The sequence below is a fragment of the Theobroma cacao genome, chromosome 6, assembly GCF_000208745.1.
Source record: "Theobroma cacao cultivar B97-61/B2 chromosome 6, Criollo_cocoa_genome_V2, whole genome shotgun sequence".
In the NCBI taxonomy this organism is placed as follows: Eukaryota; Viridiplantae; Streptophyta; class Magnoliopsida; order Malvales; family Malvaceae; genus Theobroma; species Theobroma cacao.
In genome coordinates, this window is record NC_030855.1 from 20,501,186 (window position 1) to 20,522,894 (window position 21,709).

General features: G+C 36.4%; 4 protein-coding genes across 7 annotated transcripts; 2 read left to right on the top strand and 2 right to left on the bottom strand.

Moving 5' to 3' along the window:
• LOC18596287 (17.4 kDa class III heat shock protein) lies at positions 1-935 on the top strand. Its single transcript, XM_007024670.2, has 2 exons — positions 1-377; positions 468-935. The coding sequence occupies exons 1-2, from the start codon at positions 180-182 to the stop codon at positions 723-725; spliced, it is 456 nt and encodes a 151-aa protein (XP_007024732.2). The 5' UTR covers positions 1-179; the 3' UTR covers positions 726-935.
• Positions 983-9,299, bottom strand: LOC18596288 (CCAAT/enhancer-binding protein zeta). Of its 2 annotated transcripts, XM_007024671.2 has the most exons (16): positions 8,568-9,299; positions 8,048-8,123; positions 7,510-7,629; positions 6,666-6,741; positions 6,228-6,296; positions 6,031-6,111; positions 5,582-5,653; positions 4,827-4,919; positions 4,471-4,623; positions 4,292-4,375; positions 4,009-4,152; positions 3,672-3,761; positions 3,146-3,228; positions 2,688-3,050; positions 2,142-2,364; positions 983-1,966 (listed from the first exon to the last, which is right to left on the bottom strand). In XM_007024671.2, the coding sequence occupies exons 1-16, from the start codon at positions 9,253-9,255 to the stop codon at positions 1,304-1,306; spliced, it is 3,078 nt and encodes a 1,025-aa protein (XP_007024733.2). In that variant the 5' UTR covers positions 9,256-9,299; the 3' UTR covers positions 983-1,303. The 2 variants fall into 2 exon arrangements, with proteins under 2 accessions (XP_007024733.2, XP_017979090.1); XM_018123601.1 differs by lacking the exon at positions 4,009-4,152 and having other exon boundaries at positions 1,304-1,966.
• LOC18596289 (40S ribosomal protein SA) lies at positions 9,567-11,930 on the top strand. Its single transcript, XM_007024676.2, has 5 exons — positions 9,567-9,922; positions 10,624-10,886; positions 11,004-11,201; positions 11,284-11,494; positions 11,580-11,930. The coding sequence occupies exons 1-5, from the start codon at positions 9,775-9,777 to the stop codon at positions 11,699-11,701; spliced, it is 942 nt and encodes a 313-aa protein (XP_007024738.2). The 5' UTR covers positions 9,567-9,774; the 3' UTR covers positions 11,702-11,930.
• Positions 12,141-21,292, bottom strand: LOC18596290 (phosphoinositide phosphatase SAC2). 3 transcript variants are annotated; one of them, XM_007024677.2, is made up of 16 exons: positions 20,799-21,292; positions 19,517-19,721; positions 19,268-19,433; positions 18,345-18,567; positions 17,733-17,809; positions 17,083-17,270; positions 16,883-16,980; positions 16,644-16,777; positions 16,428-16,553; positions 15,714-16,056; positions 15,268-15,389; positions 15,012-15,125; positions 14,465-14,635; positions 14,028-14,201; positions 13,248-13,338; positions 12,141-12,915 (listed from the first exon to the last, which is right to left on the bottom strand). In XM_007024677.2, exons 1-16 carry the CDS (start codon positions 20,880-20,882, stop codon positions 12,793-12,795), a joined length of 2,439 nt encoding a protein of 812 aa, XP_007024739.2. In that variant the 5' UTR covers positions 20,883-21,292; the 3' UTR covers positions 12,141-12,792. The 3 variants fall into 3 exon arrangements, with proteins under 3 accessions (XP_007024739.2, XP_017978653.1, XP_017978652.1); XM_018123164.1 differs by having other exon boundaries at positions 19,049-19,433; positions 20,799-21,050; XM_018123163.1 differs by having other exon boundaries at positions 18,737-19,433; positions 20,799-21,050.

Sequence of the window (21,709 nt, forward strand, 5' to 3'; positions counted from 1 at the left end):
CAGATGGTTCGCGTAACTTGTGTCCCTGTTTACTCCCCAACTTTCTATTCTTCTGCTTTCTATATATTCTCTTTCCCCTCAAGAATGCTTTTCAATAGCCAAGCAGACAAGACTGTGTCATTAACGTCAAAGATCCTAGCATTTCTTAGCTTTAGATTACCCGTTACTACAGTCTGAAAATGAGCCGAGTTGCTGACACAATGAACCACTGGCTTAGTTTCCCAGAAAACATCGGAAAGTTGATGTTCTCTTCACGGACTCAGGACACACACAACGAGAACACAGGCTTCAGTAGCATACCAGCCGACATTTTGGACACACCCAAGGAGTTCATTTTCTTCTTAGATGTTCCAGGCTTGTCCAAGACGGATATCCAGGCAATGAGGAAAAACACCAAAAGAGCCTTCAGGTTTTTGATTTTGGTATTTTAGATTTTTGCTAACATTGATTCTTGCTTTGAGTTTCAGGTTACTGTTGAAAATGAGCATACATTGGTGATCAAAAGTGGAGGGAAGAGGAAACGTGAGGAAGTTGAAGAGGAAGGGTGTAAATACATCAGGCTTGAGAGGAAGCCACCCCAGAAGCGGATGAGGAAGATCCGATTGCCGGAGAATGCCAATGCGTCGGCCATTACAGCTAAAAGTGAAAACGGGGTTTTGACTGTGGTTGTTGAGAAGCTTCCTCCGCCACCAAAGCCTAAAACAGTTGAAGTTGCCATAGCATGAAAGTACGAATGAGAGCCCTGGTTATGTGGGAAACAAAAATTTTGAGTTCTTACTGCTTCCATCCAATCAACACTAGAGAGTAGATAGTCTTGGTCTTGGGGTGGGGGCTTTTTTGAAGTTTCTCAACTGTGGAAACTGGAGGAATTAAATTATTGTTTGATGTATCAAGATGTCATCTGTATTTCTGTTTGCAATTCTGCATTTTGCATAGTTTGGACTATCTCATCAGTTAAGAATTAGCTAGTGAAACAGCCGAATTAAAAGAAAAATGCAACATCTCCTTCAGGTTTTGTTTGATTGAGAATTAGTCAAAATGACATCAAGATTTCTATCGAGCATATAATGTTTGTGTACAAGATAACTAATAAAATATATTAGCATGTAGTAGATAAGAAACTAAGTTTTCTTACTTGGGCCAATTCCTGTGCAAATACTGGAATCACTTACCAGCTCTAGCTTCACACCTGAGGTTAAAAATTAGCTGGGAACATTGTTCATTCCTTCATATAAGCGACCGGAGTCGTCCTCTGGCACATAAACAAACCATGAGATTGTGAAGAAGCCAGGCAAAGCAGGATTCACTTAGATGACTTCCTTTTTCCTCGCCTGGGCTTTTTCTTTTTTGTAGATTCTTTATCAGTGTGACCATCCTCATTCAGCAAATGCTCATAGTCTTCCAAACTTGCAAAGGGAGATGCCAAAGTCTTTTTCCCAGACTTTCGTTTCCTTTTTCTTGGATTAAACTCATCGTCACCATCGCTAACATCATCTGCATTTCCAATATCAATGGCATCATCATCAATCCTACCATCGCCGCCAGCGGCAACAAAATCTTCTCCATTAGCATCATCTGAGGTTATGTCCATCTCTGCATCACTGGCATCACCAATCAAATCATCATCATCTTCATTGGCAACTTGGTCTAGATCATCATAATCAAAGTCCCCGTCTGCATCTAGAGAAGGATTGGCCGAGTCCAACATATTCTCAATCTCTTCGTTGTCACTTTCATCACCACCATCAACATAATCATCATCCACGTCATCGCCACCCACATCAAACAATTCTTCAGCAGCTTCTTCCTCTGCGCCTTTCTTCTTCTTCTTCTTCTTCTTCTTTGGTTTCTTTGAGGAATTCATTTTATTCATATAAAATTTGTGAAAGACAAGATCTTCTGGGGGAACATCTGTTTCAGCTAATGACAAAATCTCTTGTCCAATCAAATGGTTGCTCATATCAAGCTGAAAAAACAGAAAAAATAAGTCAGCAGTTTTTTTAAGTTATTGGCAGCTGCGCACTTCCACCATAGAGGTAATTCAATTAATCAATCAATAGCATGGAACAGAAACCAGAAAGTTCCACATACTGACTAAAGCCTCAAAGCAAAAGGTCTTTGAATGAAAAGTTTAAGCTAACCTTCTTGGCAGGTTCAATTTGGGATCCACCATGCCATGAGCTTGCTTTTGGTTTCTTCTCCATAAACTTGTCTAGAAAAGCGGTAAGTGATAGGTCATTCAATGGATTTCCATTGTAAACGATATTGGCCCCAGAAAGAAGAGTCGCAGCCATGGTGGCAACTGAGGGGTGAACATGTGTTGAAAGTACCATCAGCTCCCACCAGCTTGCACGATCTGCATCGCTGTTGAGACATTGATATACACAAAGTCACAGAAAGAACAAAATCATTGCTGAAAACCCAAGAAGAGAAAAAGGTAAGTCAAAGGTAAAATTCCTGGACCAATTGATATAATGAAAAATTTAAACGGAAAAAGCCATAGACCATAAAATTGTTTTGCAGCTGCTCTCTGCCTTGATTCACAAAAAACCTCTTACTCTCTTATATCAGTATGGATAATGATGTCAATTTATATGAGGACCAATTAGTCAGTCACACATACTCAGATATAAGCAGTGCAACTGTATAGAACACCAGAAGTTAGAAAACGATGACAGGAAACATACCTGTAAGAAGGTTCCCTGTGCCTTGGATTGTATCCTCCAGGCAAGAAAGACTGAGTAGAGGATACTTGAGGTTTTAGCACTTTTTGATTAGATATCATTTTGGGTTTCTGAGGATCATTTGGACTCTCTCTTATAAACAACTCATCCGCATCATCAGAACCATCATCATCAGAATAATTGGTTGGCAAGACATCTTCATCTTCTGAACAATTACTATCAGAGTTGGCACCTTCACCACCATGAACATCAGCACTATTTTCTTCTTTCTTTGATGCACAGGTAGGTCCAGTGTCAGTTTCCTCTACAATATCTTCAAAATGTTCAAGATCTTCATCAACTGACTCATTCTGGAGCACCATATTCCTGAACAATGGAAAATCTTTTAGCTTGGAGGAGAGAAACTTCAATACAAAGAATACAATTTGGTGCATGGCACATCTAACTGAAACCAGCCCTACCATAACTGTGGCCTTGCTTTGAGAACTTCTGAGATAAGAAAAAGGCAACCACAAGCATATTGGGGTGGTTGTTGAAGTGCAACCTGGCAATATTCAAATTGTTAAATTCGTAGATGTATACACTCTGAAGGCTCTACAAATCAGACAACACCCAGTTCTGTCATAGAATACGTGTTATACAAACTCAAAAACTAACATCCAACAAACTGGACAAAGATCTAAAATGGTGCAAAAATAAATGCTGTCCTGTTCTGTAACTATGTATCCTGCCTCATTTAGTGGCAACCAGAAAAGACACAGGCAATCTGGGAATAAAACTAAAAATTACAAAAATCAATTATGCCAATTGTAGCCAACAAGGCAAAAAAGAAAATGATTATATTTGCAGAAATGCCTACACAACATTCATTCATGCACCATAAAAAAAATTTAATAAAATGGATTGTACGTGAACAGTCATCCTTATGCTTTTAAGCATCAACAAATAAAAGGAGCAAGCAAAGAGAAAAGGGAGTGCATCACTTACCTGCAATACACGTTTCGAAAAGGCAGACACACGCTTCAAATTGACATCACATTTCATGGCTCTCAGAAGAAGTCCAATAAACATTTCTGCCTGAAAAAATATCCATGTAAATGTGAAGAAAACATTTAGATAATAGAATCCACAAAAGCACCTCTATGCTAATAAACTATAAACTGAATATTAATGCTACTTGAAGAAATAATAATCAGAAACAAAATTAACATTCATGTTCCAAATAATTACAAAGTCAATAACTAGCCCGGATGCCAAACAATGTGCACCAGATCACAACCATATAGCATTGAAACAAAAATTAACCAAACTCAACTTCACTTGCCTTAGAGGAATTCATAGAAGCAGGAAGTAAGAGTTTTGAGTACAAGGCCCTGTAAAATCGATCACTGACAACCTGATTCTTAGATGAGATTTTATCAAGAAGCATTAATGCTTGAATGCCTACATTGAAATTTTTGGAATGAACCTGCAAAATTAATGTCCATCTTAGCATACGAGATCCATGATTATGGTAATGCTCAACAATGACTAGAAACACAACATCTATCAACCAAATGTTCTGGCTGTCTAATAATAATAAAGAAGTGCCAAGTTTTGTAGCATACCAGTTGGAAGAGCATTGGTGTTTGCATATCAATTATGTCATCAGCTTCATTGCTTGAAACATAAGGAAATGCTCTATTAATTCCCTGTGGATATGCACAAGGAGAAGTTGTGGAAGTTGGAAAATGTTGAAATCTTTTTTAAAATTATGCATAGTAACTTTCAAACAGACACTACTGACCGTTAGGAGAACTGACAGAAGTCTTGAATCCAATTCAACATGAGATTCTCCACTACCTTTTAGTTTGTTCTCCCTAGAACTAGGAGAAATTTTTACTGCTTTCTTGCTTTTGTTATCCAGCTGCTCACTTCTACCTGCCTCGGTAATCAGCACCTGAAATTTTTCAATATAAAATCTAATCTATTCTTTTCACAATTTCACTAATCAGGAGGATAGCAAAACATATTAATAAGAGAACCACATGCCTAAAAAAAAAAAGGCTAATATTTCATGCATGTTGTTAGTTACATCAAGGAAGACACTGGATGCAGCCATACAAACTAAATCATGTAAATTAAATAGAAACCAGCGCGTACCTTAAAAAGTGCAAAGTATACATCTATCAAACGTTTTGCCACCTTTGGTCCATCTCCTTTTTGGCTCAAACGAATTTGGCTCAAAAAATTGATCTGTATATGACAAAGGGCATATCAGGAAGCTCACAGGTAAAATCAATCAATAAAATGAATCATATCACAAGTTAGAGTGATTGAGCTCAAAACAGTGACTCTGACAGAACTTAAAAAAAAAAAAATGAATCACATCACAAGTTTGAGTGATTGAGTTCAAAACAGCGACTCTGACAGAACTTAAAAATAAGACACAGACATCAACAGTCCAATCATATACATAAGAATGCAGCCAGCTCACACTGATAATATTATATTGGTAAACAAAACAATATATGTAATACAGAGACAAACTTGTAATTCTCACAAGCAATTCCAAATAAATTGACACAGCAAGTCAAATCAAAGAAAAATATTTGTTTGTCCCAGACCGTACTGCAAGTAAGGTGGGCCCTACTATGGTGAGGAATGTGCTCTGTAATTTCTTAAGATCCTGCTATGGTTTTAAGAAGAGAGATGAAATATTCTCCCTAATCTGGATGACTCAATAATAACATATAAACAATCCACTAAATAGCATTACCACAATTAGGCACTTCACTCTCAAATTTTTATGATTTATTATTACTGATAGGAAAACCAAATGATGCTACACTGGTAGAAAAGACTGTATGTTACAAGTTTTCTAATATCATTTTAGCACAAGAACAGGATGAACATACAGCATGGTACTTTGCTCGTAGTCCTAAATGAGGCCGAAAAAGAAAAGTATCCACTTCGTCAATAACCACAGCCTGCCAAAAAAAAATGTTCTCAGCATAGATATAATGCTATATTTATCACCAACATGTGAAAGAATGCCTAATTACCACGCAAATGGCCTGAAAATTGTTCTTTCAATAAGATATACAGATAACACCATTGATTATACTTGTACATTCTTTTCAACAGTTTTATATTTTTGGTCCAACAATTATGTCTACCATCACCTTCCATAGCCAAGGGAAGACGCAATTACTCTTGCATACCAATGATCCTAAACTATAAATTTAGCTAGTTTGAAATATATCCTACTTCAAAGCAAAACCCTCACCTTATGACTTAGAGTGCATCATGCAACATCCAAACACCCCAACAAGTGACTATAGAGAGCAAGAATGAGAAATTGTACCTTCATATTAGGGTGATCAGAGAGAAGGTTTGATAAATAAAAATCAGCATTTGATGCCCCCTTATTTTGAGGATCCCCAAGCTGTAGATAACCAAAATATTAAGAAACAAAAATAAAACAGCCTGAAAAGATGTTGCAATGTATATGGCTTCAACAGAGAAAAAAAATAGTGTTCAACTAATTCAATATCAACTTACTTTGTTAACTAGCGAAGATAGCAGCTTGCGTTCTTGCTCTGATTTGCTCTTTAGCAGTACATACATGGTCTGTAAAACGTAAAAAAAGTTTAGACATATATAGCATCACCTAATTGAAACAATAACGGACAGAGAACAAGCTAAGCTTTTGTAAATACTCATATTAGGCAAAATTTGACTACAATCCTACAACTTAAACCTTGACCTTGCACAATTCAAAGCAACATGCTCTTGACTCATCTATGATCTATTTTGAATCCAACTAAGTTAAATCAGATGCACTTCCTATTTACTGCATCCAGTCAGCATAAACAACCATGTAAATTGGAATTCCAAAGCTTTCAGTGAAAGGTCAAAAAGCTTTGATGAATGCATGATTTATAAACAGGAAAACATGTTTTAGTTGATCATCCACAACAGGTAAGATAGAGGACTAACCTTCAGTGCCTTGTCTTTCAGAGCAGGTAACATATCTCTTGATGCCTCCTCAACTGCAATAACAAAACGTTCATACCTGAAAAAGGTGTTCAATATGTGTAAGATGTGAATTTCTTAGACTGAAGTATATCATCAATTTCAGTTGAAATTGGCATGAGGGATATGTATATAAAGGAAATTTAGGCAGCTTAATTAAGTAAAATAGAAACTAGTATCCTCTGCTTAAAAGGATGCAGTTCTCTCCTCTGATCAACAACACGTTACCTCATTCTGACAATAGCCAGAAAAATGCTCTTATTAAAGGCAAATAGAAGCCTAAACAATTTCAAACTTCATATTGCAGTTGCAGTAGCAGTTTCTGATTTTAACATCTAGATCCTTTAATACTTGCAATGAGATGCTTAACAATAGATCAAAGATGTATCCTTTACTTTACAAAAAAGAGCAAAAAGCAATTAGTAATACACAAAATTTGCTTTAAGATGAGCTGTTTTGAAAACCATATATATAAGAAAAACTTAAATCTAATCTCCAGATAAATGTCTTCCCCTTCAATTATCACCAATAGGCAACAAATGAGACATACTCGGCATCACTTAATCCAAAAACGTGCCCATCCCATAAGACAGATCATACATAAAAGAGCACTAAGTTTCTTTTTTACATATTCAGTTCATTACAAAAAAAGATAAACTGCAAACATGCCAAAACAAAATCCTAATCAACTAATGCTTGCATGACCAGCCAAAGTTATACGAAGCCAACTTATAGAAATCATAAACCATACACACATCTAAATTAATGTATTCTGGGTTTCAAGTACCATCCTAAAAAACAGTTATACCTTTGCTTCAAGCAATCCTCCCAATACCAGAAAAGTAGAAGGGAATGACCATCTTTAGTCTCTGGAAGCTCATTAACAGGATGCTGTAGAAGTGTTTTCAGCTTTCGATCAGGCAATAACCTGAAAAAATTGAAGCATGCAACTAGTAAATAGGAAAAGTCATGAAAATTACAAAAACCATCTCCAGACTATGTCAAAATACAGTTCCCACCTTGGATTTTAGAAAATCTACAATGACCTCCTAAAATCTAGATATGTTGTACAAGTGCATAGCCCGGATTCATGTCTGTAATGTCATTAAATAGCTTGAAAGAGTATTAAAGAATAGCAACTATAGACAAGAGTCACCAATCTTGTGCACATCTCAACACATGAAAGCTCTTATGCCTCCTACCTTACTATTCACCCATAATTTTTCACTAGTATCCCAAAGTAGCATAGGTACTACATGCTTGTGGGGGTTGAGAAGGAACTCAAGCAGTAAGGAAGGCAGTTAGGTAGATAGATAGATAGAGAGAGAGAGAGAGAGAGAACTAACTTTGAAATAAAAAGTTCTTTTAATGCTTCAAATCCCGTAAATGCATAGCGCTTTCCTACTTTTGATGTCACTAACCCTGCAACAGAGAATTCCATTTGAACAACAGCAGTTTAGCAAATAGGGCAAATATCCGAGGCCAGTAAATCTAATGCATACCATAATCTTGATGTAGAGAAAGAACACTTTTGTACTTGGTACATTATTCAAAGAAACTCCATGAAAAGAGCATTAAACGTGCAAAATTCAGCATGTAGAACTAAACCCATAGCCATAAATGAAATACATAGTGGCAAGCACACTCATCAAAAGCTTAAGTAATAAATATAAATTTAGAAGCCAAAAAAAGCATAAGCACTCTCTTAAATTTTGCAGGCAAACACGACCAAAAGTTCATCAAATGAGCATAAATTCAGTAATGAATCAAACACCACAAACATAAATAAAATGCATTGAAACCATAAACTAGGGAAACCAAATGCACAAATACGAAACAAAGCAAAAAGTAGAAAATGAAAAATACCCAAAAGCCCATCAAGCGACTTCAAATTGGCAACAGGATTATCCGCAACCATGAACGAAAAGGCAGAAACCTTATCAGCAGCCGTCCCTGATCTCTGACTGGCCATTACCATCTTCATATCCCCAGACTTCCCTTTTGATAACTCATAATCTTTCGTGTATTGCCACATCAATCTCTCCCCAAGTTCCCTTTTTTTCTCCACCAGTCTCTTCCACTCCTCCACGTTTCTAACTTCCACAGCCTTCTTACCCTTCCCTTCTCCTCCAAGCACTTTCTTCTCCAACTCCAACTCATCCTCGTACCATGCACTCAAAGCGCTCGGTTTCACCAAAGGCAAAGCTGGCAAATTCTTAAACTTATCATGTTCTTTTAAAAACCTATTATTCTTATTGGTGTCTTCCAATGACAAAACTGGAGGCTTGGGCTTCGGTCTTTGGTTGTTTCTGGTGCTATCAGTTTTTGGGATTTGGGTATTGTTGGGTTTCTTCTCAGGTTGTGAACTTTGGTTCTTAATGTTTGGGGTTCTGGGGGGCTTTGGACGTTTAAGGGGACCCGTTTTGCGAAAATCGACATCGTTGAAGCCCGAGTAAGGAAGGGCAGCATGGGTGGAGAAGCCGAGAGAGGAAGCAAATGAAGCAATATCGGATTTCAGAAGCTCTACGTCTTGTGGAGTTGTTGAATTTGACATTTTCGCATTATCCCCTGCAAGCGCAGAGAGAGAGAGAGAGAGAGGAGGGGGGGTAGGGGGGGGGGGTTTAGGTTAAGTANGTTTAGGGTTTAATACAGAGAGGTTTAATGGAGGCAGAGGCCAAATGATGCAATGGAGGGTTTGGGGTTGTTTTTCAATTCCGTATAACTTTTTGGCTTTTTCTGAAAATATGACAAATAATAATTATCGGGCCTTAGTCCTATTATTATACAATCTAACTCAAGTTTAATCTGGGCCACTATTTCGCCCCACAAAATTGGCCCATTTTATAACTCCAAAAGGGGGATAATGGAAAATAGGAAGAAACAGCAAGACTATTCCTGTCATTTTACAACAACTAGGGTTTCCCTCACCCTTCGAAACCCTACTTTATAAACATCTCGAAATCTCACTTCGACCCTCTCACCAGAGCCTCATTTGCTTTTCATCTTTATACTCTCCTCTGCGAAAACCCAATCCCTTTCTCTTAGGGTTTAGCAGGTAAGAAGAAAACAAAGCATGGCGACGACGACAGCCCCAGCAGGTGCAAGGCAGCTTTCTCCTAAAGAAGCCGACATCCAGATGATGTTGGCTGCCGAGGTTCATCTCGGTACCAAGAACTGTGATTACCAAATGGAGCGTTATGTGTTCAAGCGCCGCAATGACGGTAATTATTATTATTTTTTTGTAGCTATATCCATTCTATTCCTATATCTATTTCGATGTTGGGTTCATTATCTGGTTTTTTTTTTTAACTTAAATTGTCACTTGTTTGAGTTCCTGGGTTTTCGCTGCTGAAGCTGAAAGTTTCTCTTTTTTGGCACATGTTTTGTGTTTTGAGATTTGGGTTGTTTTCTTTTTCAGGACTGTATTTGTAAAGTTTTCTCTTTCTTTGTTTTATTTGATTAGGAAGCTTGTAGTTTTAGAAGATCTAGGATCTGTTGAAGGCTTTGATTTTAGTGTTTTTTTCTCATTTTATTTGTCAAAATATTACATTGGAAGAATCTGTTTGTATTTATGTTCACATGTTTGTGTTAGGTTATTAAATAGAAATTAGCTTGCCTCATTTATCGTAATTAAACTTTTAATTGGCTTGTGTGTAGCCAATTTGGGGGTTGCTTATACAAATGGCTTTTCGCTAATTGTATGCTGGGTTCTTTTTAGCTATGTATTTATGGCGATTGATTGCTTCCGTTAAGTTACCAGTTGAGTTTATAATAATCTGCCTTCATCCTTTAGAGAAGGATTAGTCTATGCAATTGATTATAAGTTTAGTATAATCCTAGTCGAATAACTATAAGCTACATAGTAACATGTGTTCATTAGTGCTTTTAATTAATGACTGAATTCTCCTTTTTTGCTCTTTAGGAATATACATCATCAACCTTGGCAAGACCTGGGAGAAGCTTCAGCTTGCAGCTCGTGTAATTGTTGCTATAGAGAACCCCCAGGACATCATTGTCCAATCTGCTAGGCCCTATGGTCAGAGAGCTGTACTGAAGTTTGCACAGCACACTGGTGCTCATGCAATTGCTGGAAGGCACACTCCTGGTACATTTACTAACCAGCTTCAGACATCTTTCAGTGAGCCTCGCCTTCTTATCCTTACAGATCCTAGGACTGACCACCAGGTAATTTGTTCTTTAGTGTTGAGTTGAGTTTTGTCGAGTTTCAATCTGCGGTGACTTAATTTAACTTTCTGTACTAATGGTTTTGGATGAGCTAACATTTGAGTATATTATCTGCAGCCTATCAAGGAAGCAGCTCTTGGAAACATTCCAACCATTGCTTTCTGTGATACTGATTCACCAATGCGATATGTTGACATTGGTATTCCTGCTAATAACAAGGGAAAGCACAGCATTGGCTGTCTTTTCTGGCTGTTAGCAAGGATGGTTCTCCAGATGCGTGGTACAATTGCTCCTGGACAGAAGTGGGATGTGATGGTAAAAGAGAAACACCATCATGTTGCTGATATGAGTTGGATGTTTTCTGCTTGCATGTTCTCATACTTGACATTGTATGCAGGTGGATCTGTTTTTCTACAGGGAGCCTGAGGAAGCTAAACAGCAGGAAGAGGAGGAAGCTGCTGGACCTGATTATGCACTCCCTGCTCCAGAGTATGGAATGGCTGCCTTAGGAAGTGAGCAATGGCCTGCACAAATAGGTGAACAGTGGTCTACTGATGTGGTTCAGCCTCCTATTTCTGGTGTTCCTGCTGTCAACTGGAGTGATCAAGGTAAGAAATGTTATATTATGGTGCCTTGGTTTAAATGTTGCTGACTGTTTCCTTTGCCTAATCTACCTTAAAATTTCAAATGCAGTTCCTCCCACGGATGGTTGGGATGCTGCAATTCCTCCACCACAAATCCCCGCACCTGGCATCGACGAGAGTGCTCCTGCACCTGCTCCTGCTCCTGCTCCTGCTCCCACTGGCTGGGATTGAGATTTTCATTTTGACCAATGTTTTGCTTTTTAAAACGAGTTATTTTGAACATCTATCATTATGATGGAAATGTGTTTTTGGCACAGTTTAGTTATAGTTTTCTAGACATGAAGGGCTTAGAGATTTTGTTATTTGTGGTGGTATCGTAAGTGGTGAATTATTTTGTTATATGCGGCAATGACTTGCTATCCGAAAGTTACAAATGCTTTTTGATTTCTTCCAACTGCAATAATATTTCTCTATTAACTCCTTTTGCGGAAGATATTGTTGCCTCCATTAAACTCTGGAGTAGATTTGTTATCACCAATTTTGATCATAGTGTATAGTCCTTTAAGCATGCAGTTAGGATGTTTGTTCCTGTCAAGCGTTTTTGTGCTGTGGTATCAGTTAAACCGGACTTTGTAACCTACTGTCTTCCTAAATAAATCCAATGAAAGAATGATCAAAGAAAGTTAGATAGTCTACGGTAAATAAGTTTTGTTCAATTTATACGAGTGATACATGGAAAAAGGCTTCTCTCTCAAGTCTCACCTTTTGAAGTTTCTAATTCAAGCCAAGATTAGTCCTCGGTGCTCACACAACCGATTCACTATATCGGGAGGAAAAAATTGCCTCGAAACTACCCACCAGGGCTACCTTATCAATCTGATAAGCTGATTTTCTGTCTCCCTTAAAAATCTGAAATCTAGCACATTATGGGATATTATGCTAAAATGTTACCATGAGAAGGAAATACAAGCATTGCCAATAATGTCAAACTCCCAGGGCATCATCGATTTTATAGAATATTTATTTACAGGAGTTGAAACCTATTGTTGTTTAGAATCTTTGCAGATTGAGGTGGTCAGAGCTCCAAAATGAAATTAGCTATGTACCCTTCTGCTTCCTCTATGACATTCCCTCCCAAGGATTTCATGAGTAGGCAAATGCTGTCAGTATTACACAAGCTCAAACTTACTTTTTCCTCAGCACAAGCCGCAACTCTTCTCTCTCAGCCAATCTCATCATTATTTTTTGTAAATGAACTCACATCCTTCGGATGGGTTCAATTTGGTTGTGCTTGTAACTTGTAACTAATGTTATTCATGGCACTACTTTGAAGTAAACTGTAACGGAATAAGCATATCTCCATGAGTTACCCAATTCACAAAGCTCTCAGAAAACTCATCCAGAATACCATCACAAGTGAGGTCAGATGCTGTTCGGTCCCCTCCCTAAACAAACAAACAAACCAGAAAACAGTGGATTGCTTTCAACCAATGGCACACGAAAATCAAACGGATAAAGATACAACTCAAACATTAGCAACACTAGCCCTAGTTAACAATTAAATATTAACTAAAATATACCACCCAGCAGACGTGTGTAGATTCAAGGAAAGGATCTTCTTCTTTTTTGGTTGGAAGGGGGAAGGGGGGAGTTTTGGAATATATATATATGTAAAGGAAGTATTATGGACCTCTCTCAGACATAATTCAAACGAGTCAATACTTTAGTTGATTTCAGAGACTGTCATTAATCAACAATAACACCACAAAGTACTAACCTTTATACTAGACCCTGACTCACTCGGAGATGTGGTCATATCAATTTTTAGTTCAGCACCAATATTTTCAGATGATAGGCCCGTGGTAGACCTGAAAAAGAAAAAATACATATGTATGAGATTTCAGCTGTCAAAACTCAGAATTGCAGTTCTTGCATCTACGGTTAAATTCTAAAAAAAGTTTCAGACAGCAAGCATACAGAGACATAAGTTCCCTGCAAACACTAAGGAAGTTATTGTTTCACGACAATCAACATTATTTTACTCACATCATTACAAAAATTTCCAACTTCAATTCCATTTTCCATCTTTACTCTGTTCAATTTCATTCTGTTTTAAGTCCAGAAGGGAGATGTTGTGCCAAAGGGTTGTGGGCAGTTCATTCTGGTATGGAAAGCTTATACCAGGAGAATATTTCGTTGTTTAAAAATGATCTTCCATCTAAGATAGAGATGGAAAAATAATTATTGTTTTTTGTCCTCATTTGTTAACACAATTGGTATAAATTTTGTGTTTATTCAAAAGTTCAACTGCAATTTTTCTATAAATGTAGAAGCAGAATGAGGACCTAAAAGTAAGTGAATGAAAAGTTTATCACCAAAAAGCAAGAAGTTGACAGCTCTGCTCAAATTAATATTTGTGGTGATGGTACTAGTTGAGAATGGGAAGAAGCACACACAATTGGTAGTTGGCACAATGATCATTGGTTTCAGAGAAAAACATTATCTGGAAAATCTTCTGCTTTTCTAAGGTAACCTTAATGAAGATGACTTTAACTACCTGTCATATATATCATCATCACATGAATTTCCTGATGAAGAAAGCCAGTCCATATCAAAATTGGTGCAATTACATTCATCTCCATTTTCATCATAACATATGCGATTACTTTCAAGAAAATGGTCCTTTTCCACATCTCCGAAAAGCTGCCTGCAAGACATTCTTGGAGTAAACCTAGAAAACCAGCCAAAATTAAGTCAGTGGGACAGCAGATGAAGTCTTTGAATCAGTTTAAAATCAATTTAATGAAGGTGCTTGTTAATCGTAGTTCCTTGGTACTACCAGCAACAGATTCCAAAAATTTAAGCATGTTAGCACCTATAGGATGGAACCATGCTATAAATCCCTAGCAAGAACTACAATCTCAACAGTAATTTTAAATCAAGAGTATCAACCATTAAGTTAATAAACTTGGAAAAAAAAAGGTTTGAACACACCTGGAATAAGAAATTTCACAGGTTGGCATCTCTGGAGTGGACCCTGAAAGACCATGGGTAGCTCCTGTGTTTTCAGACAAAGGCTGATGGTGTCCGACATTTGAAGCAGCCAAGGGAGAGTCAGTTCCACAAAGAATGTTGCCATCAGATAGTGATCTTTTAAAAAGTGACCTACAAATATTTGAAAGTAAACTCATTAGTTTTTTGCAAGAAAGTATAGATTTACCGTATTAAACTGAGATCACAAAACGACAGCTCAACAACATATTAACTATCCTATAACAAACAGATGAATGAATATCAACATTACTATTTGAAAGCAGCACTCCCTTCCTGATTATTTACAATCCAAAAATTCTGTAGTTTTCAAAACAATCATTGGAACATATATATATTGTGATACAATCCTAAAATTTATCAGATTTACAAACATAACATTGTATATAGAAACACAGAATATTGCTAAACATCTGCATATTGATCTAGAACCAGATTTTCTTGCAATGTATAATCTCACAAACATCTGCTTATTAGAGACTCAATATACCTATCATTCTCGTTAAAATGATTTGGCCCATGCCTTCCGACGCTATAGTGTTGGTCTGAATCCAACTCCCACAGTGCTGGTTTACCCTGTTGTGGCTGAAAGTGACCCAAGAACCTGCATGGTATCATGCCAAATTCTAGGAGTGTTATCCATCACCATCCTTATGCACTAATTATCATATATCAAGAAATGCAATTTGCACAACACTGCAAGCATTTTCTAAATGTATGTGAACAATGAGGCTCATTTATCTTACAAATTAATGGCACTTTGCTTCACTGCATCCATGTATGCATTGCTATAATAACGTTGCAAGGTTCTAAAGAACTCCTGGGACTGAGTTGCTGCTTTCCATTGGCCTCTCCTTTGACAAAATATCTGTTGAACATGACCGATGCAGAATGATAAAATGTACTCCAGATTTAATACTTTTAAGGGTTTCAGTACAAGAAAAAGCAGATAATGATTTATGGCTGCATGGAAGCCCAACTAGTAAGCTCTGTTGTCACTATACTGGGCCAGCAACCTCCATGTTCCTACCACAAGGTTTCAAGGATTACTCTGCCATCTTACAACCCTATAAACGAATTTGATAGCCATAGCTGGAAACAGGTATGAAATTTGAAAACAAATACTGTTTTCATTCTCATCAAATTCTTTTGGGAAGTTACAAAAGCCCCTCAAATCTCTAAGAAGGATTACCTTGTTGTGTGCTGCAGAGCCACCATACTGTAAAGCAAGTGTGTCACCCATTGTTTCATAAACTCCCATTAAATCGTCGGCCAAAGGACTATTTTGATCAATTGTTTGGGATTCTGTGAAGCCCATAGCATGGAGCTGGCGTCCAAGAGCCATCAACCCATAGGCATATTGGGCAACATTAGTGCGATCTAGACAGTCAATGCAGTTGGTTCTAAGGACTCCATTTTGAAACACTGGTGGTTTTATATCACTAGAATTCTGCTTATCATTAACAACATCCGTTTCCAACTTCTCAACATCATTACTTATGTCAGAAAGAATCTGAGAGCACTCATCATTTTGCCTGCAATAGATTTGCACGCATGTAGCATAAGTAGACATGAATAATCAGCAAAAGCATCAGCAAACCAAATCAACAAAAAAACTAAATTATGAGCAACCTAAAACACTATGTTTTTCAAGGAAAAGGCAAATGCAAGAGAGCATAAATAGCAGTATAGATTACATGTGCACAAATGGTATGCATTCTAGCATGTTACAGATTGAGATAATACAAGATAGAAAGGGCAAAGCAAACAGGTATTCTTTGATCAAATAAGTAGTAGCAAAAAAAAATTTATATTTAGATATTTGTAACTTATAAGAAAGTAAAAAAAAACAGACAAATAACTACAGCATCATGAAAATATTATCAACTTCATAAGCGAAACCTACACCAAGCAAGATAAATTCAACAACCCCTCCCGTCTAAAATTTGGTGTTACTTGACAGTAAAAGATGCCTGTTAAGTTTAATGCATAGTCAGCCACTCTGCCTAGAAGCGCCAACACACTTGTAGCTCTGCAGAAAATGATCAAGCTCTATTAAGTCAACCATCCTTTAAAAGATTGATAAGCAAGATATTACATAAGCATGGGGGCATAGAAGTACTTTCTGGAATGTCTGTTCAGGTCCCAATGAAGGAACCTCAGACGATTCTCCTTCGTTAAACTTTTATTGAGAAATCTGATAGCATTTGCAAACTCTGCACGGAGAATAGTTTCCCGAGGTTTCTTCTCACACCTCTTTTGATCACCAGAATGGAAAGCAGAACAAATCAGGAAATCATTGCAGATAAAAAAACATCATGAAGTTTATGGAAATTGACAAATAATCAGCAAAAGGCCTACCTTTATCAAATTCAATATGATTATTGGATTTCCATATCTCCTTACAAGATTTTCAAAATGTAGTCTTGTGGCCTCATAATTCGGATCCTTCTTTGATACTGGAAACAAAAAGTGAAATTAGGAAAATCTACAGTAGTTTCCATGTAGAACTAATGATATATGCCTCTCAGTGTGCTTATTCAACAAGAAAGAATTCATACATATGATGTCAGGTTTCAAATTCAAGCGTGAAGTTTCCTGGGACCAGAAAAGTGGGATAGATCCTCTATTCTGGACAACAGAACTTATTTGTGTGGGGCATCCTTCAGGAACATCTTCAAACACAATCTGTTCTGTCTCAACATCATTTGCTACTCTACCTTTCTCATTCACACCACGTTTTAAATATCTATGCAGTAGAAGAGAAATAAACAAAGTGACAATCATGTCAGAATCCAGACCAGCAACAAAAGTAGGTAAAAAAAATTATCCACAATATTACAGGACCAGTGACAAAACTAGAACTCAAAATTAAGCAAACAAAACTTCATTTTATCTACAGCTATTGAAGTTCATATTACTTCCTCAATTCATAAGCAGAACTCGTTTATTGTGCGTCAAGATAATGCATACAGAATACAGATCAAAACTATCATTAGCCAGATAATTAAGAGCTAAGTACAACGAACAACTATGTCTTCTAATAAAATTTGACACAAAAAGGTGAGATCACTAAGCAATTGACAGTGGAAACTAGCACAAAGCTAATTTTCCTAATGAATTGTGGGCCAAATGAAATGGTTCACAGCGGTTCCAATTATATAACTAATCCAGCCGACAATTCAATCAGTAGCTTGTAAAGCATCTAAACCTTGTCCCAGCATAATGTCGAGAACGTCTTGCAATAAGAGTTAACTTAAAGTCCTTGCCTGACACAGAAAGTTTGACCTGGATACCAAAGCAGGAAACAACAAACATTAGATACAAACTTTAAAACCATGCATCAAAGAGAGGCAACAAGCTAACGTGTTCAGCAAACGTTTCAAAATTGCAAACCTGCATTATCTAACTGCTTTAGTTACTTCATTTTAAGGTGGCAAACGTTATAAGAGAACACATTGTAAACAAGTCATTCAGGCTTCTTAAGAATTATTGAAAAAGGAATTCTATATTTATAAACTTGATGTAGGTCCCCAATTTGATGATTAAATAAATAAAAATACAATTTAAAAAGAACAGAGGCACGTCAAATTCCACAGCTACTCCAAGCCTAGAAAATTCCACAATTGCTGAAAAGGGTTATAAAGTTCAGGTTTATATACATTCCTCTAAAGCAACATATTTCAAACAATTAAACCAGATATGGAAACAGAAATAAAATAATATAACTAATTCAACTTAGCCATATTCCTGCAAATCCTTACTTCAGTTATCACTTTTCACAGAAATTAATGAATAGGAAAAAGCCTAAAGTATATCATACCTGCTTGAAAAAGCCATATACCAATGCAACTGTCCACAGAGTATTCTTGAGATTATTGCGGATTCCTTGAGTTAAGAACTCATTCCAGACAAACATTGTTTCATAGTTTAACAGTCCTGTCTCATCCTTACATAAATTTCTTTGAAGACTATGCATAACATTGTATGAGTAGCTGAAAAAGAAGTCCTTTGTAAGATCCACTGTGCAGAGGAGCTTCTTGTATCTATGTCAACAAGGAAAAAGAAGAAAGAAAGAAAAGGCAAGCCACGTTAATTCGTGTTTAGTTATTTAATGAAAAAAGAATAAATAGAAATGAAACAACCGCTTAAGCTAAAAATTTTAACCAGGAAATAAAAGAGAAAGTAATTTTCCCCCAGAAACCCTGATGATACCTTGTCTCATTCAACATGTTATATTAACATCACAGCAATGAAGTTTGCCCCTGTGCATATGCAGGAAATGAACTGGCAATAGCCTCTAAAAATGGTATTAACTAAGAAGATGCAACATTAAACATTTTATACACACACACATAATATGTTGGAAGCTGACTTAATTGTTTCAATATGAAACTAATTAAAAAGGGGGAAAAAAAAAAGGAAGATATTTAACCAGAAAAGAGCTTTAAATAAGTTCAAGTTCGTTGAGCCCATGTCAACAATATAACATGAAGGGTGTATCAACAAAAATAGTACAGAGATTACCTCCACACCATGGAACTCGTCTACTTTTAAAAGAGAACTCCAGAACTCAAATTATTGTCCCAGAGAACATAAGTAATTGAGAAGAAGATAAAATAACCACAACATAACACAATTCCATCTAAATACAAATGGACAATGAATATTAACAGTGCTAATCTCATATGTCTCCTTATAAGTACCAAGGACACATTACATTTACATGCAGAATTGACAAAAGACCTTTTTTCATCCTTAGAATAAGCCACATTGGACTGGACAGGAGAATTTGGAATTGGAATCATCTCGCTCTTGGTAATGGCATAGATAGTATGGCCACAAATTGCACCAATCTTCCTTCTTTTCGTGATCAGCAGCATGTAATAAGGTCCCAAAAATTTTACAAACCCTAAATTAATGGGGAGAAAATCATTAGCTTATACTGAAAACATCAGAGAGAGGAAGTTGGAGAACCTAACAGATATTACGTACCAACAATTCCATAACAAGCTGTAACAAATTTAAGTCCACCTGTGGACCTATTTCCTTCATGTATCCGTCTTAACAGATCACAGCATTCAATTTCTGAGTATGTTGTAGAATCTTCAAGAATGGTTAGTTCAGACGGGTCTAATCGATCAATCTTTAATAGCCTCCAAAAAGCTCTGTTCTTGTCTCTTCCAATCATATAGAAATTCTGTTGCACACAAGGAATACACAAATGTTGCATTAATTGTATAACTATCTACTTAAAGAAATGTTAAGGGAAAAGAGAAATAAACACAAAAGCAGCTCTACTCTTCTTATAAGCGTCATAGAGTAAAAAGAGGAAAAAAATGAAAAAATATCTGATAATGTAGAACTTGCTCTGAGGATAGGGACTATTTCTGCATTAAAGATTCTAGTAACTATGTATACATATATATATAGTTGAAAGATGGCAAGTTGTATAGTGAATTATCTGAAAGAAATGAGAAACAAATGGATGAGTGAAAAGATGCAACAAGTTAAATGGCATGGTGCAACAGAAAATAGATAGCATTAAAATGTGGCAATATCATCTTATATATCTTGATAATGAAACCACACAAGATGACCGGTTTTGTAGCTTCCAAGCCCATTAATAATCACTGCCTACTCAAGAGTAATGAACCGACTTTATGGGATAAAAAACAGTCTTACACCTCATAGGAGATGACTGCAGTTAAAGAGAATTGTGCACAAATCAAACTCCTCAAACAAAAAAATACTTTTACTACGGAATTTAAACTGCATATTTCAGATTAAACCCAGTTCAAAACACACTCAAAAGCCAAAAAAATCAGAGTCAACCTCAGAGAAGAATGAAATCAAGATTTCGAAGTTATTTCTTATGTACAATAAATTATGCATCCATTTCTTAATATTTCGAGATTTATTAAAAAATTCAAATCACTCCAATATCAAGCTAACCACGGGGGAAAACACAGCAAATCAGAGCGCAGCTTTCGAAGCTAAAGCTAAAAATCATAAAAAAAAATGCTCAAAAAAAAAGACTAAAAGAAAAGATGGATAAAAAAAACCGCCACACAAAATTAAACAGCCAGGAAAACAAGAAAAAAGATCGAGAAGAGACTTAGCGTGATAAACATATAAGCAACTTCAATGATCAAAACTAACAAGTCAAAATCCTCAAACCAACAGCCGTATACACACAAAAACGTATATACAAGCATGCGAATATATGTATAAAACGTATATACGTTTGTATATAAGAGGTAAAAAGGAAAAATACCGAGCGAGTCTCGTAGAGTCTGAATTTCTGCAAAAAACAAGGATTCGGGTCGGTTCCAGCATCACTGCAATTCTCGTCTGCCATTAGCTTTTCGGATCCCGAGTTCCCCGAGCCTCAAAGCTCGGGTTCACTCAAAACACAGATCACCGAAAAACCGTGGAAAAAGAAAAACCTCTCTCACTTTACAAAATTCAATCTATATATACACACAGATAAAAACACAGAAAAATGGAAGAAAAAAAAAAGACAGCTAATCACAATTCAGTGATTCAACCTAGAAATCACGAAAAACTACAAAAAAAAAAACAATCTAAGAAAAACGAAAAAAAATAAATTAAAGTAAATGAGAACGGTGGTATTAATATGCGAAAACGGTGTCTTTTGTCGGAAAGAGGAAAAGAGAGATCGAGAAGAAGAGAAGGAGAAGCAGAGGAGAAAGGCACAGCTAATGGAAACTGCTACCACACAAAGTAACCAACAAAAAAAAAAAAGGAGGAAGCTATATATATTTTTTAGTTTCTAAAAGAAAAAAAAATGCGAGATAGCGGTGTTTTTAAAAATTTAGTTTTTCAATACGATTGTAATAATAGAAGAAAATATAGGAGTCCGCCAACAGTAACTTCCTTTTCTATTATGTTTTGCTGTTCAATTTAATTACGGCGGTGTAATGATTGGTTTGACGAGTTATGAGTCGGACATGGTCGTTATGATTGGGTTGAATCGGTGGAAGGGTGGGATCTGGTGTATACCTCACATCTGATTAGCATATTGCTTAAAATTATGATGTTATGTTTTTTTAATCATCTGTAAATATTTGATAATCGGATTCAAAATATATTATTATTATCAATTTTACTTCATCTAACATATAAATTATTTAAACTTAAATTTTTTAAAAACACGTTATTTAA

Bases quoted from the DNA above. Each gene is read 5' to 3' on its own strand.
- LOC18596287 (XM_007024670.2), top strand. From the start codon at position 180: ATGAGCCGAGTTGCTGACACAATGAACCACTGGCTTAGTTTCCCAGAA. The intron at 378-467 runs GCAATGAGGAAA...TTTGAGTTTCAG, and splicing joins TGTCCAAGACGGATATCCAG to GTTACTGTTGAAAATGAGCA.
- LOC18596290 (XM_007024677.2), bottom strand. From the start codon at position 20,882: ATGGCAGACGAGAATTGCAGTGATGCTGGAACCGACCCGAATCCTTGT. The intron at 19,722-20,798 runs GTATTTTTCCTT...TGTGTGCAACAG, and splicing joins GACTCTACGAGACTCGCTCG to AATTTCTATATGATTGGAAG. The intron at 12,916-13,247 runs GTTAGTACTTTG...TTGTTTGTTTAG, and splicing joins AGTCAGGGTCTAGTATAAAG to GGAGGGGACCGAACAGCATC.
- LOC18596288 (XM_007024671.2), bottom strand. From the start codon at position 9,255: ATGTCAAATTCAACAACTCCACAAGACGTAGAGCTTCTGAAATCCGAT. The intron at 4,920-5,581 runs GTATGTTCATCC...TGTCATATACAG, and splicing joins TACGAGCAAAGTACCATGCT to ATCAATTTTTTGAGCCAAAT. The intron at 3,762-4,008 runs GCAAGTGAAGTT...ATATTTTTTCAG, and splicing joins CTTCTATGAATTCCTCTAAG to GCAGAAATGTTTATTGGACT.
- LOC18596289 (XM_007024676.2), top strand. From the start codon at position 9,775: ATGGCGACGACGACAGCCCCAGCAGGTGCAAGGCAGCTTTCTCCTAAA. The intron at 11,202-11,283 runs GTAAAAGAGAAA...CATTGTATGCAG, and splicing joins GACAGAAGTGGGATGTGATG to GTGGATCTGTTTTTCTACAG. The intron at 11,495-11,579 runs GTAAGAAATGTT...TTTCAAATGCAG, and splicing joins TGTCAACTGGAGTGATCAAG to TTCCTCCCACGGATGGTTGG.